Raw genomic sequence first — 19,323 nt, forward strand, 5'->3', positions numbered from 1 at the left:
CCGCCCCCCCAGCCTTCCAGCAACTCCAGGTAGGCCAGTCCCTTAACGCCACTCCCCATCCCCGCGGCTGTCACAGCGATGCATTTTTCCTAGTGTCCCATTCTCCAACCCCTTCAACAGCCCCACCCCCCATGCCCCCAAAACAACGAGGAAACTGCTAGGTATCGTGGGAACGCTGCCACTGCGTAGGACACAGGAGGCCAGAAAGGTGACCATGACATAATGGCCCAACTGTTCACTTACGGTGATTTCGGGTCCCAAGAATCACTGGCTGGTCTGGCTCAAGCCTGATCACTCCTCTCCCCCACAGCCAGCACCCATTCACCGACAACGCCCCCCACCCCCAGCACAAATGGCATTAATCTGAAACTCAGCCAAGAAACAGGAGATACAGCTTTATTGTGAAAAAGCCAAGTTAACAGAAATCTGAAGCAAGTAATAACGTTTAGCCTATTTACAATATATAGAATCTGGGGTTTCCCATACACATCTGTCCTGCCCTCCCCTAAGCCTCAGAAGCATTTATTCCATTCAACAGCAATCATTTCTTCTCTCTGGCCCTGAGCCTGCCATTGGCCATAGAGACACAATTCCCCAGAGTGAAATCCCATCATGTAATTCCTAGGCACTATCTCTTAACTCCTTCCCAGTCTACAGCTCCTACAGAGCACTCTGGGGGCTCTTCTGCTCAGTGGAGGAGGCTTCAGCTGCGGTTTTGAGGGGCACCTCAGGCACTGATTCAGGTGGGGGACCACTCTCTTCTCGGAGATGGCCCTGATAGAGCCGTCGAAGGCGGGACAACTCTCTCTCAGGTGGCTGTTTCCAGCTGTACCATGGATACCAGGGGTCACCTGAAACCAGGGAGGGCGCTGGCGGAGTGGCACTCACAGCTCCATGAGAGGTACTGAAGTCAAGGTCCCGAGGTTCAACCTGAGGAATGTGGTAACTGAGGAGACCTAGGGGATTAAAGAAAAAAAAGGAAGAGAAATAAGGAAGGGTAGTTGGGGTTAAAACAACATGTAAAATGACATATAAAGGGAGGGAGAAATTTAAGGGAATTTAAGGGAAGAAAAAGGAAAGAGGATTAAGACAACGGGGCAATGACAAGGTAAGAGACTCAGGAGAGAGAAAAAGGGACAATGGAGTGCTGAAAAGAGATTCTTGGGAAGAACATGTTGGGTGCCACCTCCTCAGACAGGCAGGAGTATTTATATCCCTCCAGCCCTAAATCTCCTTCTTTATGGCTAAGAAAAATGCAGTGGGCCCCTTCTCATGCTCACCATGATCTCTGGCTTTCTGGATGGCCTGGGTCAACTTCTTGTGTTGCTTCATACAGACCCCTGAACGAAGAAAAAGAAAACTGCTCATTCTAGAAAGCACAGTAAATAGAGAATACAACTGTTTCTATATGGTTACAAAAAGCTGGGTTTGGATAACTTGCTCTACCTAATAACCCTACTTCCCTGACCCCTCTGATTGGCCTCAGTTTCCCCACCTAGGCAATGGGAAGAATGCCCCCTCTCTGAGAGCTGAGATTAACACTTTAGCGGGGTCTAGCCACTATAGAAAAGCTATTTAACTATAAAACCTCCAAGAGCAAAAAATAATCCAAAGGGCAAGTGTGGTTAATTAAAGGTTTGGGTAGGACAATCCATTGAGAAAGATTCAGTAAAGGCAGAAAGGGCTCCTGATCTAGAGAAGGTGCTCTGAGAGAGTAGCAACATAGTTCCTTCAGCTTTTTATAGCTTCACTGCAAAGTTTTTGTTTTTGTTTTATTTTATTTGTCAGAGACAAAGTGTACAAGCAGGGGGAACTGCCTCCCCACTGAGCAGGAAGCCTGACATGGGGCCAGGACCCTGAGATCATGACCTGAGCCATCCAAGCATCCTGGCCATAAAGCTCATCTTTAAAACTCCCTGACGAAACAAACAAACAAATAAATAAATAAATAAAGGATAAAGAAACAAATAAATAAAAAGTAAAACTCCCTGACAAACCAAACTCCACTGATCACGTTGCCATTCCCAAAATGGAGGATTCAGATTATTCTTTGCAAATTTATCTTGCTTTAGAGCAGTGGTTAAAAATTTTTTCTGTGTTGGGCCACATAAATTTTAGGATCTACAAGTCCCACAGTTTCTGTCTCAGCTATTCAACTCTGTCACTGTATCCTGGAAGCAGTTATAAACAATATGAAAATAAACAGATATGGCAGTGTGCCAGATTTGGCCTGTGGCCTTCATTAAGGAATAGACATAATTTTTTTTTTTTTAAGATTAATTTATTTGACAGAGAGCGATCACAAGTAGACAGACAGGCAAGTGGGGTGCAGGCCACCTGCTGAGCAGAGCTCCATGTGGGGCTCAATCCCAGGACCCTGAAATCATGACCTGTGCCAAAGGCAGAAGCTTAACCCACTGAGCCACCCAGGTGCCCCAGAATAGATGTAATCTTGAATTGTTAGGATTGTAACTCCAAATTTGGAAGATCTAATTGGATTGTTGGCAGTAAAAAGAATTTATAGGACAGTCAATTTGCTAGAAAGCCTTTTGTAAAAGCAAAGAGATCCTACAGAAAAGAAGTAATTACCACTTCTAAGAGTTACATTTAGATAACTTACTTACACTGGTACTTGCTTATACCTTTTGTCCACATGTGAATATACCCATTAAGGCAAGATTGCCAACAAAAAGTTCATTCATGGGGTGCCTGGGTGGCTCAGTGGGTAAAAGCCTCTGCCTTCGGCTTGGGTCATGATCCCAGTATCCTGGGATCGAGCCCCTCATTGGGCTCTCTGCTCAGCGGGAAGCTGGCTTCCTCTCTCTCTGCCTGCCTCTCTGACTACCTGTGATCTCTGTCTGTCAAATAAATACATAAAATCTTCAAAAAAAAAAAATTCATTCATGCTTTTTATGCCTTATGTAAGGGCCACCAAGTTACCTGTTGTATGACTGAATAAATGAGAAGTGCACTAAGGAAAAGCTATTTTGGTGGTGACAAGGATGATAAGCTAACCTGTGTATGGAGCATGGAAGATGACACCTGTGTGGGCGCAGACAAACTGTTCCAAGAGCTTCACGTTCTGTGGAGGAAAGTGGTAGGGAAAGAGAGCAGAGAGAACAGCAAGACTTTGAGAAACTGGAAGTGCACAATCCCTACACATGTGCATAGTTTTAACTCCTATCTCTCTCCAGATGCTACCCTCCTTCCTGTCCCAGTTTTAGCTGCATCAATTTGCTGAATCCATTCTTTTTTTTTTTTTTTTTTTTGACAGACAGAGATCACAAGTAGGCAGAGAGGCAGGTAGAGAGAGAGGAAGGGAAGCAGGCTCCCTGCTGAGCAGAGAGCCCCACACAGGGCTCAATCCCAGGACACTGGGATCATGACCTGAGCCAAAGGTGTAGGCTTTAACCCACTGAGCCACCTAGGCGCCCCTTGCTGAATACATTCTTGAAGACTCCAGCAAACATTTCCCATTTCTTGGCCTTGCAACCATTTCATGCACACCCTACATTCTGTCACTGAGACTCACATAGAACCATCTTCTACAGGAGTTAGGTTCTAAAATCAGCCCCTCACACAAAAAATTGGGGACAGTCAGTTGGCAATCCCTGAAATCACTTAAAGATGTTATGTGTTGGGGCACCTGGGTGGCTCAGTGGGTTGAAGCCTCTGCCTCTGGCTCAGGTCATGACCCCAGGGTCCTGGGATCGAGTCCAGCATCTGGCTCTCTGCTCAGCGGGGAGCCTGCTTCCCTTCCTCTCTCTCCGCCTGCCTCTTTGCCTGCTTGTGATCTTTGTCTGTCAAATAAATAAATAAAATCTTTAAAAAGAAAATGTGTTATAATGTGCACGTATAAATATGAACGTTTACGACAGCATGCTGTATGTAACATATATATTATTAACATCCATTTTATAGGTCTAATTATGTAGAATGACTGCCAACCAGCAGGTTAATCATAGAAGATAACACCCATGGAAAAAAGGAGATGTGCTTGTGGAGTGGAAGAGCAAGCAGAATCATCTGCACTATTCAATTTGTAATCTTTCTTCCTTGGTTATATAATTGATTCTAAACTGTATACAACTGGTCGTATTCTGGTTTTTTTTTAAAGATTTATTTATTTGAAAGAGTGAGTGTATGTGTGAGTGAGTGGAGGGGCAGAGGGAGAGGGAGAGAATCTCAGGCAGACTTCTGGCTGAGCATGGAGTATGATGAGGGGCACAACCCTGAGATCATGACCTGAGAAAAAATCAAGAGTCAGATACTCAACCAATTGAACCACCCAGGTGTCGCTGTTCTACTTTTAAACCAATTGTACACGGTTGAAACTGAGATTACCGCAGCGCCTGGGTGGCTCAGTGGGTTAAAGCCTCTGCCTTCGGCATAAGTCAGGATCCCAGGGATTTGGGATCAAGCCCTGCATTGGGCTCTCTACTCAGCGGGGAGCCTGCCTCCCCCCTCTCTCTGCCTGCCTCTCTGCCTACTTGTGATCCCTGTCTGTCAAGTAAATAAAATCTTAAAAAAAAAATTGAGAAGTTATCTACAGTGGTGTAGGGAGGGGACTGAGAGCAGTCGGAAACCCCGATCTGCTGACTGATATACGAATTCCTTCGAACTTCCCTGATGACCAATCATTCAGCTTCTGCTCCAATACCTTTACAAGTTCAGAAAAGCATTTTACCCATTATTTATTTTTTTTAAAGATTTTATTTATTTATTTGACAGACAGAGATCACAAGCAGGCAAAGAGGCAGACAGAGAGAGGAGGAAGCAGGCTCCCTGCCGAGCAGAGAGCCCGATGCAGGGCTCAATCCCAGGACCCTGGGATCCTGACCTGAGCCGAAGGCAGGGGCTTTAATCCACTGAGCCACCCAGGCGCCCCTGCCCATGATTATTATTATTTTAAGAATTTATTTATTTAATGGATAGAGATCACAAGTAGGCTGAGAGGCAGGCAGAGAGAGAGGAAGGGAAGCAGGCTCCCTGCTGAGTAGAGAGCCTGATGTGGGGCTCGATCCGAGGACCCTGAGATCATGACCTGGGCCAAAGGCAGAGGCTTAACCCACTGAGCCACCCAGGTGTCCTTCATTAGTATTTTTATATGCTTTTTGAACTCTTTAAGGAGCAAGTCCTGGGGCTCCTGGGTGGCTCATCGGGTTAAGGCCTCTGCCTTTGGCTCAGGTCATGATCCCAGAGTCCTGGGATAGAGCCCCGCATCGGGCTCTCTGCTCAGCGGGGAGCCTACTTCCTCCTCTCTCTCTCTGCCTGCCTCTCTCCCTACTTGTGATCTCTGTCAAATAAATAAATAAAATCTTGGGGCACCTGGGTGGCTCAGTGGGTTAAAGCCTCTGCCTTTGGCCCAGGTCATGATCCCAGGGTTCTGGGATCGAGCCCCACATAGGGCACTCTGCTCCGCAGGGAGCCTTCTTCCAAGCTCCCACCCTCCCCCTCCCTCCCCCACCCCCACCTCGGCCTGCCTTTCTGCCTACTTGTGATCTCTGTCTGTCAAATAAATAAATAAAAATCTTTAAAAAAAATAATAAATAAATAAATAAAATCTCAAAAAAAAAAAAAAAAAAAAAGAGCAAGTCCTGTCCTTGCAATAAATTTTTTTGGAAAAATAATTGAACTCTGTATATTGCTTCATGCATTTGCTCTCCAGCCTTAAGTATCGGCATGATACCAAACATCAACATGACAAAAAAACTACAAAAAAATAAAAACAAACAAACAAACAAATATCCCACACAACCTCAGGGGCCTCTGGGTGGCTCAGTCCGTTAAGTGTCCACCTTCAGTTCGGGTCATGATCCTGGGGTCCTGGGATCGAGGCCCATGTTGGGCTCCCTGCTTGGTGAGGAGTCTGCTCCCACTCCCCCTGCTCTTCTCCTGCTTGTGCTCTTTCTCCCTCACTCTCTCTCTAAAAAACAACAAAACAACTAACCCAATCTATTTGCTAATAATTGCAATGGATATAAATGAACCTTTAGCCATTAGAAATGGACACTTTGGGGTGCCTGGGTGGCTCAGAGGTTAAGCCTCTGCCTTCGACTCAGGTCATGATCTCAGGGTTCTGGGATGGAGCCCCGCATCTGGCTTTCTGCTTGGAGGGGAGCCTGCTTCCACCCCTCTCTGCCTGCCTCTCTGCCCACTGGTGATCTTTCTCTCTGTCAAATAAATAAATAAAATCTTAAAAAAAAAAAAAAAAAAAGGACATTTTTCTGACCTGCAATTTTTTTTTTCTGACCTGCAATTTAGACTGTAAATTCATAGCTAAGAGATGAAGGGTTTTTTTTTTTTTTAAAGCCCAGGACCCTGAGATCATGACCTGAGCCGAAGGCAGCGGCTTAACCCACTGAGCCACCCAGGCACCCGAAATGAAGGTTTTTAGTATAAGTCACACAGTAGAGGACAAAAAGATGGAAGAAGGAATGTTTTTATACTACTAGAAAATCAATGCAAAATAGACCGTAGAGGTGCTAGATTATGAAGAGTGGGGCACCCATGGTAATCTCTTTAGCACTACAAAGAGGCTCCAAATCCTTATTCTAGAGAAAAGACTGCCCTTACCCTAAAGTCGACATGGAGCTTGTGATCCCGGCAAATGGGACAGGGATTCCCAGCAACTTTATCTCTACGCTGTGGAGAAAAGAAACTAGTAGTTGAAGAATGTTCAAAATCCTGTGAGAAAATGTGCTACTGCCACTGTCACTATGGCATTCACCCTCACTCACATCCCATCCATGTACCACCTTCAGAAACTCACAATACATGTCTTTCTAGTCCGCTGTGGGGGTATTCCACCTTTGTGGTTTCTACGGTAGTCAGCCCAGATGGGGCGAGAGCCATAGCGGTTCTGGTATTCTGAAATGAAAACTCATACAAGTTATTCCTGGTGGGGATAGTAGAAGTGTCTCTGTCCATTTATTGCAGACCCCACATGATCCTCCCCTTTCCTATTCAGAGGTACCTTCTGAGTCCAGATATTTCCAGGGTTCATTCTTATAAGGCGTTATCGGAACTGGGGACAAAGAATCTTCCTCAGAGGGGCTTCTGGTGCAAAGAGTCTGAAGAGGAACCTATAAATAAGGCAATAAATGAGAAAATGAGTTCAAGGAAAGGACCTGATAGTTTCGCTGCCCACGTTAGGGACAAGAAAAACATGCCCATGGTTCTAATGGAATAAAGCAAAAATATATTTTGAAAATAGCATCTTTGGGCGCCTGGGTGGCTCAGTGGGTTAAGCCGCTGCCTTCGGCTCAGGTCATGATCTCAGGGTTCTAGGATCGAGTCCCGCATCGGGCTCTCTGCTCTGCAGGGAGTCGGCTTCCTCCTCTCTCTCTCTCTTCCTGCTTCTCTGCCTACTTGTGATCTCTCTCTGTCAAATAAATAAATAAAATCTTAAAAAAAAAAAAAAGAAAAGAAAATAGCATGTTTGCTGGGGTAAAACTGAAGTCATCAACAAGCACTTTTTGTCTCTGACCGGATCCTGACGAAGATAATATGAGAGGGTAACTACCATAGGTGACTGGGAAGCAGTCTTATTTGAGAAGACACACATGATGTGTTCCTGCTTTCAAAGATGTACTGAGGAAAGGGAAAAGAAAAGAAAAGGAGGATGTCTAGCTTCTTGGAAGGAAAATCCCTAGTGGGGAGAGGATGCATGATAAATGAGTCTCCAACCAAATCCAACCTGAATCATTGAATTTCCCAGCCTTACAAAAGTTGAAGGTCAACATTCCACAGATCAGAACAAACTTGAGTCCTAACGCTAGCTTTAAAGCTACCAGAGCTGTTATTAACTCCGTGGTGACCCCTGTCACCACTCTTAGGGAGTGGCAGCTGTGCAACCTTTCCTATGCCACCCTGCCCCACCAAGAATCTACCCTGCCCTACCAAGAACCTCCAGTGCGGTGAGTACATAAGGCTGGAGGGAAACCTCAATGTAGAAGACCAATATTTTGTATGCTCTGGTTAACAAACAAAACAAAACAAAAACTTAATTTAGCTAGAGAAAAAGAGCCAAGGACTGGTCCTCAGGTCGTGAGAACGTATCCTAGTTTTACTGGGAGAGAGCTCAGCAGGTAGAAGTTAGTGTCCCTCAACTCAAGGACACTCCAGGGCACGACAGATTTAGACATTATATGCTTGCTTAAGAGCTGGTTGTGTACGACCAAGAGGCCCAATCCTTCACCTAATTCTTTAGCCCAGTTGGTGCCTTGGAAAAGAATATCAAACTCTTTTCCCTTGGCTGGGGATTAAAAACCCGCGAAGTACTGAGAAGGGTGAGGGGAAGGCGAAGAGTGGTGAAAGCAATGCTGCCTCAACAGGCCAAGGCATAATGACTCGGGAGAGTCTCCGCTCCTGAATTCCCAGCAATGGAGCGACGACCTACAGAAAGTATAAGTGAGTGGTGGTTGTACAAAATGTGCTCCAAGGAGCTACCTGAACTCCGTAGGCACCTCTGAAGGGCGAAAGGCTAGGAAGGAGCCTCAGCCACGAACGCAAAACGGAGGCCGCCATGTTGACGTACGCCAAAGGCAAGAAGAGGCGGAAACGCAACTGCGCTTGCTCTAAGAAACTGACTAGGGTAGGGCCAAGGGCGAGCCCGCAGTGCGCGAGGCGGCCGCGCACTTGCGTCAGAACGGAAGCGTAAACGGAGGGGCTGTGGGGAGAAGCCAATTTCAACTGCGTCACAATCGAATTTGGCTTCAAAATTGCGTTTTCCCCGACCCAATCACTACAACTTCTAGATCTTATACTTAGAGCTTGCATTTTAAGAAATTTTGAAGGGGATTTCAACCGACATCTTCTCAATGCGCATGCGCCAGCCCGGTTCTACCAACCAGGGTGAGACGTGTTCTTGAGGACGGAAGCGGTGGAAGCAGAGGAAAGGGAGGTGCTAGGCTTTCCAGTCACGCGCTCGTAAGCGGGGGGGGGGGGGGGGGGGCAGGAAAGAGGCGGAAGAAGGAACGGGCGGGGAAGGGGCTGAGCGAAGATGAAGGAAGGATAGCCAATCAGCTAGCGAGTTGTCTTTCGGGTTGGCCAATGAGTTCACTCCTCGCGCATAATGTCTCGCGACAAGGGCGTTTCACTAGCATGTTTGGGCGCGTTGGGCGGTGTCCGGGTATAAAAGACTCCGCCCGAGCAGGCAGCCGCCATTCTGGGGTTCGTTTAGAGGTAAGTTTGGGTGTGTTGTCGGTTGGTGGGTAAAGTTTTGTTGAGATCGTTGGACTGGGGAGGGGGTTAGGTTTGAGTTCTGTTGAGGACCGTGGTTTATAGAAGGCGGCTGTGTTCGGGATGGGACATCGGGGTGTTCGGAGACAACAGATACGGTACTTTGGGGTGTTTAAAGCAACCCGTATTGATTATATCTTTCTCCCTTGTGTTCCTTTTATCCCAGGTTTGAATTTTCTCGGAGAAAGACAGGCCGGCCACGAGGAAAAAAAGAAACAAGCCGCAGCACCACTTAAGCCCTTGAAAGGATCCTGAGAGGGGGGAAAGGGAAAACAGCAGCCACCAGCCCAACCACTTGTGTCTTCTACCCCTTCCCACCTATCTTGCCTACCCCACCAGCCCACCCTGCATGGGACTTGAAATCTGTGGCCGAAGGACCGTCACCACATAACTTCAAAAATAATCAACCACCCACCCTTCCCAAACCCACCCAAATTCACTCATCCAGCGTTTACTTTTTTGAATCCACTCAGAACTTTTTTTCTACGACCCCCCTCCCTAAATGGAGTTGGGTGGGGGGCAAATGAATACTGAGTTGGCCTTCATTTTTTTAAGAGACTTTTTGATCCAATGAAGCCCCCCAAATAATTGAGTTTTGGGTCCTGGTTGGTTGGTTTTATTTTTCTTCTCCAAAATTTTAACCCCCTCCCCCCTGAGCCCGAGGTGCTGACGTCGCAAAAAAATTGGATAGTAAGTGTCGAATTTTCCAAAACCAGCCTTGCAACAAGAAATCAACGTTTCCCGTTGTGAAACCAAAAATAATGAGAGGAAGAAATGAGCCAATAGAACAAAGTAGAGAACTGGAGAAGGACCAAGCCGGTCACTTAATCTCCATTAAAAAAGGGCCTTTGGTCTAAACAGTCTTGTTCTCTCTCTCCTACCACCTACCTTCCTGCCCTGCTGCAGGAAAGGAAAGGGTGGAGCGAGGGTCAGCAAGTGAGGATTTTGACGGTTAACCCTTGGTAATCCAGCCAATTCCAGACTGCCAAAGCCATAAGTGTTGCTTTTTATAAGGAGGAATGGTTAACTTCCTCTTGTTAGCAGTCTTCAAAAGGGTTAATGAGCTCACATACAAAAGATGGTGGATCTTGTGGCCCAGAAGTCCCACTTCTTTGTGTGTGAGACAAGCAGGGCGCCTTTCAATTTTCCAGATAAATAAGCAATCTGTACATAAAGATTGCAGGGTAAGGAGATGGGCAGAGAAGTAATAGCTGGCTGTGACTTTAAATAATTGTTAAATCCTCTCAATTTTAATGTAATTTGCTTGGGGTATATTTGTATGGTTAAAATAGGTGGCAATCTAGGAATAAAGATTGCAAGACACTTAATTCAGTACAAAATATAATTTTAGTGCCAGTACATACAAGACAATGGGGAGGTAAAGAATGTTTTGTAATTGTTGCAGTTTGCATAGGTTATTTAAAAGCAAAAATGATTAACATTTTTAACTTGATAACGTTTTGGTGGGTGGGAATACAGTCTAATAGGGGGTGTAAAGGTTGGGAAATGTGCAATTCAGGAGTATAATTTTTAAAAGCCATTTAGTGCAATTGAATGCTAGCTTTCTAAAAGATTTTGTGTCGTTAAAAGGAATTTTTTTCTTCCCTGCTTCAATATGGCGACTTTTCCTTGTCCTTTTGTCTTACAAGCGGCGTTGCAGGTTGTGTCTTGGCCCATTTTTCTCCTGTCCTCCCACCTCAACCCTATTTGTTGAGAGGGGTCCAAGTCCTCCCCCCTTTCCCTTTGTAGGAGAATGGGGGTGGTCGACGGTAGCAGGTTGAATCTCAGTTGGAAATTCAGTTCTTCCCCACAGAAAATTGTTCTTGTAAATACTTTAATTGGTTTTATTTTCACAACTTTCTTACCCAAATTAGGTCAAAGACCATTCAGGATGGGTGCTGGTTTGGGGTATTTTACTGTAAAGGGGTGTTTTCTAGTGTAACTAGCTGCCGGCAGCGCCGGGATAGCTTTTTTTTTAAGTTTTACTCTTCTCCATTACAAAATGGCGTCGTCCCTGCTTCTTTGTTGTTTTTTCTCCCCCCTTTTGCCACCCAGAGCTTAGGGCCGCCCTAGAAACTTGGTCAAGGGGGAGGAGCAGCACGGAAAGGTGATGTAATCCCCTTTCTTCTCTCCAGCCTCTTGAAACTCCACCCCTGAGCAGATGCCTTCTGTATTCCCTGTGCACGCTGCTGCTAGACAGGAAGACATTTACTTTAGAATATCTTTTATAATCTTGAAAAGGCTTGTAAGAATTAGGTCTTGAAGTTGTCCATCTTCCGGGCAGCTCTAGTTTTTATATTTAACGGTCAGAGCCTGTTGCTTTTATTTTCACCCTCCTTCACTCATCACAACTGCTTGGAAGTTTAACCCCGCTTCAGTTGCCAAGGGTGGAAAACCAGTCAAACCAACAATACTTTAAGACTGGGAGCCTTCTGGTGCTGTGTGTGAGAGCTGTGTGTATGTAGATCTTGTGTGGTGGGAGATAGTGGGGAAAGGAGGACTTGTGAAAGTGACTTGAATAGACAAATGGAGCCTAATGACACTGAATTGTGCCATTTCTGCTCAGGAACCAGTCCTTGGGCCTGCATTTGGTCGCTTTGTATAATGAGACTGGGGGAGGGTGGGTACTTCAAGACTTCCTTTTAAATCGCCCTTATTCCCACCTCTGGGTTTGGGGATAAACTCTTTGTATTCAGTGCTGTATCACGTTCTCCAGTTACGTAGCTCCTGTACATTGGTACTAGGATGAGAAGTGAATAGGAAAGGAGGCGGCAGTTGTAAACTCAAGGCAGGGGGATGCAAGCTACGGTGTCTGGTAAGCAAAATCTTTCTGGTATTACATTTCACAACCTTCATTTCTTTTTTCCAAAGAGCCACCTTTTTTGAATTTCTTTTTTCTTCCCTTTAGAAAGAAATTCCTTAAAAATAATTAATGGCAGAAAAATGTCTTCATTTTTCAACTTGTCAGTGCTTTCGCAATGGGTGCATGTTCACAGCCATGCCCTATCTGAGGGTGGTATTGGGTGTCCTGTCCCTTCTCTATCTTCCTCTGACTTTTTCAAAGTCCAATCTTTGTCAAATTCTTCATATACTTCTCATTTTTTAAATTCCTGATTTGAAGCATGGAGGTTCTAGGCAGAATTGGAAAGCCATTTTGTACAGCTGTCCTGTGGTAACTTGGTTAGACTCTCAGGGCTAATTTTCTGCTGGGTACAGATTCTCAAATTAGTACTTAAAACTTCAGGGTTGGGTGGGAGGGACTCTTCCACATGTCTATTGACCACAAGTTTTTTTTGTTTTGTTTTTTTTTATCTTTTAAGCAGTTTGCCATGTGTCTCTGCAGCATACCTTCCTTGGGAGCTGAATATTCTACCCATTGGGGTTCCTGATCTCTAGTGAACAGGGGATTTTTAAAGAAGATCTTCCTTAATATGGGAGATGGGGCAACAATGTCTTCTAGGGAAACCACATCCATCCAGAGAACCTCGGAGAACCTGATCCTTGTAGTTTGTGGCCAGTTATATTCTGGGAGCCTTTGCTGGGGTTGGGTGATTTTACATCCTCGCTGAAAAGCAAATAAGATTTTGGGGAGATCACTGTACCAAGTTTTCAATATAAGTTTGAGGGATAGGGGCTTACTACTTAGGAGAGGTAAGACCTTGTGCATTACTTGAGAGACCTAATTTCAGTCCACAGAGTCTATTAGGACATAACCTCAAAACACCAAGAAAAGGGGAATTTCAGGGTTCAGATAACATTTTCATTTCCTGAAGTGCTAAGACTTCTAAGTTAAGGTAAATTCAGACTCCTTTCTCTTGTTATAAGAGGGTTATGATTGTTTTTAAAAGGGCTTTGATTTTTTTTTTTTTTTTTTTTGATGGCTATGGAATAACTTTAGCCAAGCTAGGTATTTTTCACCTTGTTAATTGAATAACTCCCAAGTAAAAGTCATTTTGGAGGCAGGAGTTGGTGTCACTTAAGAATTTCTATGTTTCTCTCTGGTAAGAAAGAAAATTCCCCAGAGCCTTGTGTTGTCAGTCAGTAGTGCTCATCTCTGCCTGCAAAATCCATAAGAAGGAATGCACAGCTTAGGTCTAGGTGGAGATAAGCCTGGCGTTCTTCCCCTCCCCCTGCCCCTTTTGTATGTTCTATCTTCAAGGAAATTAAAAGCAAACATATCATGCCCTAGATTATTTTTGATTCCAGAAAGCTTCCTTAAGTATTTGTTCCAGGTTCCAGAAAGTACTAGGAAATGCACTTGGTTACTGTCCCTCCTTCCCTGGTCAGCTCTGCATTTTCCACTGTAGGCCTGCGCCAGGAATTTAGGCTCTTCATTCCTTTGCAGTTGAGTGCCTTGTAACTTCTTTCAAAATATACTGACTTTGAAGTAAGGAAATTTGGTTGTAATACACTTGATATAGTCCTTAGTTTAAAATGAGTTAAAACTAATTTGCTTGTAGGAGAGCCATGAGAAAACCCATTTACATTTTGTCACGATTGGTACTTGTGAGACGAAACTTAGTTCTGTTAATTGTATTTCCAAAATACAAATAATAGAAAAATACTAGTGGAAAATGAATATTTAACATTTCTGCTTTGTCTTCTAGCTTCTCATGACTTTTCTTGCTTGTTGTGAATGGGGAAAAAGTTGTCCCTTGGTCTCATTCCCAGAAGAAGGCACTGGGCAGAATTTGGCTTTGTACTTGTTGGTCTCTTTCTGGGTTTCGTTATTCTTTCTTCTCTCCACCCTCTTGAGGAACATTTGAGTTCAGGTGACACTTCTTTTGAGTTTCTGAAGGAAGTAGGGGTAATACTCTTGTTGGCTCAGCTTGTACTTGGGTGTGCAAAAGTATTTCTCCAAGGTGATGTATATTGAGTTTTAATCAGTCAGGTCAGCAGTATTTGGCCTGGTGGGGGTGGTGGTGCTGGTTTGAATTGATGTTAATTTAATTGAAATCTTTTTGTCAAATTGTGTATATTGTGGTTGCTGTTATGTATTACTTTGGATTCACTCACTGCTTTTCCAGTTTCCAATAGATGGGAAATCTGTTTTATCCTTCTGTTGTATCTTTGTATGTATCTCTTGCTATAGTGTCCATATGCCACTTTATGGTGTCTTACTACATGGAAGAATGCCTTTCTCCCTGTGTCTGTGTCTGTAAGAATCACCACATTTCAGTGGATTTGGCCCATGGGCTTCTAATCTTACCCAGTATTCTACTTAAGTGTTTTTCTTCTGACCTCAGATTCTACCTGTCCTTGTGGAGGTTCCAGAGCAGCAGCAACAGCACACTTAATCCAGATTTGCTCACCTCAGCAAATTTTTTTTTTTTTTTTAACCTCATCTTTCTTTCTGTATTCAGCTCACAGGTTATGGTCTCAAGAATCAGCCTCTTCCCTGCTTCTGCTGCTGCTTCGCTAGGTTGTTAGGACCTGTCTATTTAGAAATTTATTGGCCTTCTTGTTGGGAGGACTAAAAGGTTGAGATTATTTTGCTTGTTTTTCTTTTTAGAACAAATTTTTGTTCTAAGAAATTTGTTCTCTTTTCTGCACAAAAATCTGCACAAAACACAACTTGTAAAACACGGATATTCCCACCTTCCTGCTGGGATTATGTCTGTTACCTGTAGGGGAGGCAAGAAATTGTTTTCTTCTTGATTCCTTTCTATCCAGCATTAACCTTACATTCGAAACGCAGATAGTACTGAGGTGGCTTTCTTTTTCAGTTCTGAAAATCTTGTGTTTAGAGGCATAAAAATCACAGAGCTACATTGATTCTAAATTACCTTGGGTTTTGGCCTAGAAATTGCTTCACACTTTATAACAGCAGTTTAGTTTTTAATGAGCTCTTTTTCTAATCTGGTCTAAAGTAGCTATTTAAAATTTAATGGCGTTTTCCCAGCTTCTAGTTTTATTCCATTCTTTTTGGCTCTCTGGTTTCTAATTTCAGGCCTTTCTTTTGGGGATCTTGGATGGTGTGATTTTGAAGGGGAGTAATCAGATTTGCATCTTTGCTTTTGAAATCACAAACCAGTCTTAACTTTAAAACAATAAAATTTGTGCAGAATTTGGTTAATGAGTGACAGTTCTGTTCAAGGCTTAGGAGTGCCTGCTTGATTTCCTTTATATCCATTTGTCTCCATTTCTGGGAGCTACCCACAACTTTCTTGAGGGAAAGATTATGTTTTCAAGTTTTTATCACTCACCAACTGTCACTTCAACTGATTGTCTCCTGGTACAAGCAGAGCATACTCTACTGCTGGAGGTCATTGTGATTCTTAATAGATAAAAAGGAACTGATTAATCTTAGAAGATATTTAGCCCAAGTGTCTGAAATTGTACCAGTTCTTAACAAGCTGTACTTTTTTCCCCCCAAGCCAGATTTATCAGCAGCTAAGAAGAAATAAGACCTAACAATAAGCAAGAAGACCTTGGAATGTTGAGTGTTTTGTTACGGAAACTTGACTCAGTCCTAGTACAATTTAGTGAAGTTCAGCTATCTAGGAAGGATGTAACCAGGAGGGAGAAAGATGTGCTGCCCAGTCCTCCTGTCTTAATTGTCTTCCCATTCAGTCCTCCCCATGCTTAACTTACCAGGGCTTTTTTTCTCTGTGGTAATGATGTTTTGATTTTCTCTTACCTGGAAAATGGTGAGTGTAGTTGAATATAGATTGAATAATTAGTCACAAATTTTTATTAACTCTACAAATGGAATTTATTAGAGGGTATAGTGGGACTCTCCTTGCCACCCATTTATTCTGTGGGTTTATTTTGTCCTTGTCTTAGAAACCTCGATCATGGGTTCGGGTCCCATAGATCCCAAAGAGCTGCTCAAGGGCCTGGATAGCTTCCTTAACCGAGATGGGGAAGTTAAGAGTGTGGATGGGATTTCCAAGATCTTCAGGTGAGTCTGCCTGTTTTGGGGAGTCATTGTGAGCAGAGGATATTTTATGTTGAAATATGACTGTGAATAGGAAAGACCGTTTTTGGAGGGGGAGAGAGTGAGTCAGTGAAATAAGATCGGTAGCCAATAATTTTAGACTACGTCATAGAAAAAGGTGATTCCTTGGTTCCTCACCATAATAGAATCTGGGTTTTGATGTCCACAGTCTTAAAGTCATGCTTTGGAAGGAAGGGAGCAGAAGAGCCAGGTGACACAATTTTTGGTTCTGTTCTGGGTCACATTCCATTTACCCAGACTGCCATTTTCCTTCAGGGATTCTCCAGTTTCCGAGGGGAAGGCAAAAGACCAAGCCAGTCCTGAATAGACTATGAATGGATGGTTGTTAGTGCTAGCATTCTTAACTGGGAAGCAAAATCAAGTGTGTCCTGGGGGTTAGAAAAGCAGTGATGCTCACCTCCCCAGATCAGAGACCTCAATGTCCCTTCAGTTGTCTTCCATCCTCTCCTGGGATTCCATTTCACTCTGGATCCATCCCATCCCCCAGAGGCTTGTGTGACTTTCCTGTTCTGTGGCAAAGTCCCAGTCATAGGGATTTTTAGGCATTCCCACAGATCAGAGATGCTTCTGTTGAAAGAAGAGGCTCTTGCTCCATTTCTAACCTTAATATCTCTCCTACAGCCTGATGAAGGAAGCACGAAAGATGGTGAGTCGATGCACTTACTTGAACATTCTCCTGCAGACCCAGTCACCAGAAATATTGGTCAAGTAAGTGGGGATCTGGGTGTCTGGGCTGGGAAGATGTACATAGAAGGTGGGAGAGGGTGCAGGGGGTTCCTAGGTCATTGATGGGGGAGTAGGAGTGTGGGATGTGGCACTCCAAACCTGGAAAGGACATTACAGATTCTCCTACCTGCCTTCAGGTTTATTGATGTTGGTGGCTACAAGCTTCTTAACAATTGGCTGACCTATTCAAAGACAACGAACAACATTCCCCTCTTACAGCAAATTCTACTGACCCTGCAGCACCTCCCGCTCACTGTGGACCATCTCAAGCAGGTACCTTAAGTCTCTATAACACTAATGCTTCCTTTTTGCTTTAGCCTGGTAGATAAAATACATGGAGTCTGGTGTGGCAGTCTTGGGCCTGTGCAGGAGAGTGGTAGAAAAAATAGGAATTTAGTATCAGAAGACTTGGTTTATGTCCATTAATAGGTTTCTGGTTGGGGTAGTTCAGGTATTTGAGCCTCAGTTTTCTTGTCTTTCATTGGGAATGAATGCCCCTACCAACATTGGTTGTTTTTAGAATTAAGTTTGTATGCCTACAAAGGTTTTATAAATGGTAAAGTACAAGAGTAGTGGTGGTCGCAGTTAGGGACTGTTAAGAAATTGTGGGCAGGGCGCCCAACTGGCTCAGTTGGTCTTGGGGTTGTGGGTTTGAGCTCCTGCTTTGGTGTAGAGATAACTTTAAAAATAAAATCTCACAAAAAAGAAATTGCGTGTGAGTTTGTGCAGTTCTTAGCTCTAAGAGGACTCATTTTCCTCCTTGTATTTAACTTTCTCCCCATCTCTCACAGAACAACACAGCCAAACTGGTGAAACAGCTGAGCAAGTCAAGTGAGGATGAAGGTAGGGGCCAGCCCTTCCTCATGACTGCCTCTTTGTTATTTTCTTTTCTTTTCTCTTTTTTAAGATTATATTTATTTATTTGACCGAGAGCGAGATCACAAGTAGGCAGAGAGGCAGGCAGAGAAAGGGGGGAAGCAGGCTCCCCACCGAGCAGAGAGCCCGATGCGGGGCTCCATCCCAGGACCCTGAGATCATGACCCAAGCTGAAGGCAGAGGCTTAACCCATTGAGCCACCCAGGCGCACCCCCCCTTTGTTATTTTTGTGTCTTACTCCTATCCTTGAACTATCCTGTCACTCCTTGCTACCTCACTATACTTTTCTCTTTCTTTTAAAAATTGAGACTCTCTTGGGTGCCTGGGTGGCTCAGTGGGTTAAGCTGCTGCCTTTGGCTCAGGTCATGATCTCAGAGTCCTGGGATCGAGTCCCGCATCGGGCTCTCTGCTCAGCAGAGAGCCTGCTTCCCTCTCTCTCTCGGCCTGCCTCTCCATCTACTTGTGATTTCTCTCTGTCAAATAAATAAATAAAATCTTTAAAATAAATAAATAAATAAATAAATAAAATCTTTAAAATAAATAAATAAATAAATAAATAAAATAAAAATTGAGACTCTCTAACCTTTCTCCCTTTCCTGATCTGAATTCCGAATGGGATTTGTCCATTTCTCTACTATTAAATGTAAGATGAGATCCCATACTTAAAAACTGATGCTTACTATCTCTTGGTGTAAAAGGCATATACTTAAACTTCTTTGGAGAAGATAGTGTCATCCTAGAGAGTGTTGTCATCATTTCCTTTTATTTATTTATTTATTTATTTATTTATTTATTTAGATGGGAGTTCCTTTTATTTTTCTAAATAAATATAGCATATTCTGGGACCTTCAGTGTGTAATAGACATATAGTACTACCAATAAACACCTTCCTTTAGGACATGGGCAGAACCTTTTATTTTTCTAAATAAATATAGCATATTCTGGGACCTTCAGTGTGTAATAGACATATAGTACTACCAATAAACACCTTCCTTTAGGACATGGGCAGAAAGAATCCTGATCAAAGATCATAGCTTTGTTAGCAACAGAGTCTTTCTTTTTCTTAAGACAAAGGGTATTGGAGCCCTTGGCAAGGATCATACAGTTCTGGCATAAAGACAGGGCCTGGCTCCAGAAAAGGCTTCACAGCCTTTTCTTTAGTGAAGAAAAGGGTTTATACCCAGTGTACAAACCACTAGCACAAAACATTAGTATCCCACAAGTGAACAGTATTCTAGCAGAGCTAATCCCTGATCAGAATAGGCTTATTCTTTTGTCTAAAGGGAATGGTGTGCCAGGGCCTTTTGGAAAGAGGCTTTGGCAGTTTGGTATAGAAGGAGCATGTAGGCCTGGGTAAGCCTATCTGAAATTCTTCAGCTATAGAAGAAAACACTGGGAACGTTTAACCAAGATAAGGAGTTTAACAGTGTTTAAGTGAAAAATGTTCTCTAGCTTTCCATTCTTTTTTATTCTCGGTTTTAGATTTTTTAAAATACTGAACACGTCTGTTTTTGTGA

At 43.7% G+C, this 19,323-nt stretch overlaps 2 protein-coding genes across 4 annotated transcripts in view; one reads left to right on the forward strand and one right to left on the reverse strand.

The window, feature by feature from the left end:
• PPP1R10 (protein phosphatase 1 regulatory subunit 10) overlaps window positions 1-19,323 on the forward strand; it is a 45,117-nt gene that overhangs the window by 17,800 nt on the left and 7,994 nt on the right. The window contains exons 1-6 of one of the 3 annotated variants that reach the window (XM_082732910.1): window positions 8,626-9,186; window positions 9,410-9,933; window positions 16,030-16,147; window positions 16,826-16,912; window positions 17,068-17,203; window positions 17,722-17,773. In XM_082732910.1, coding sequence (XP_082589036.1) covers window positions 16,041-16,147; window positions 16,826-16,912; window positions 17,068-17,203; window positions 17,722-17,773 — 382 coding nt within the window. In that variant the 5' untranslated portion in view covers window positions 8,626-9,186; window positions 9,410-9,933; window positions 16,030-16,040. Of the gene's footprint in view, window positions 1-8,625; window positions 9,187-9,409; window positions 12,059-16,029; window positions 16,148-16,825; window positions 16,913-17,067; window positions 17,204-17,721; window positions 17,774-19,323 lie in introns of those variants that run through there. The other 2 variants (XM_082732909.1, XM_082732911.1) reach the window with 2 other exon arrangements.
• On the reverse strand, window positions 381-8,720 carry MRPS18B (mitochondrial ribosomal protein S18B). Its single transcript, XM_082732926.1, has 7 exons — window positions 8,452-8,720; window positions 6,977-7,085; window positions 6,773-6,870; window positions 6,577-6,645; window positions 3,016-3,082; window positions 1,281-1,340; window positions 381-956 (listed from the first exon to the last, which is right to left on the reverse strand). The coding sequence occupies exons 1-7, from the start codon at window positions 8,527-8,529 to the stop codon at window positions 661-663; spliced, it is 777 nt and encodes a 258-aa protein (XP_082589052.1). The 5' UTR covers window positions 8,530-8,720; the 3' UTR covers window positions 381-660.

The sequence above is a fragment of the Mustela nivalis genome (genome assembly GCF_964662115.1).
Source record: "Mustela nivalis genome assembly, chromosome: 5".
Classification (NCBI taxonomy): domain Eukaryota; kingdom Metazoa; phylum Chordata; class Mammalia; order Carnivora; family Mustelidae; genus Mustela; species Mustela nivalis.

Excerpts from the sequence above, each read along its gene's own strand:
- MRPS18B (XM_082732926.1), bottom strand. The coding sequence starts at position 8,529 with ATGGCGGCCTCCGTTTTGCGTTCGTGGCTGAGGCTCCTTCCTAGCCTT. Across the intron at positions 6,871-6,976 it reads GAAATATCTGGACTCAGAAG|AATACCAGAACCGCTATGGC; the intron begins GTACCTCTGAAT and ends TTTTCATTTCAG. Across the intron at positions 6,646-6,772 it reads GGACTAGAAAGACATGTATT|CGTAGAGATAAAGTTGCTGG; the intron begins GTGAGTTTCTGA and ends TTTTCTCCACAG.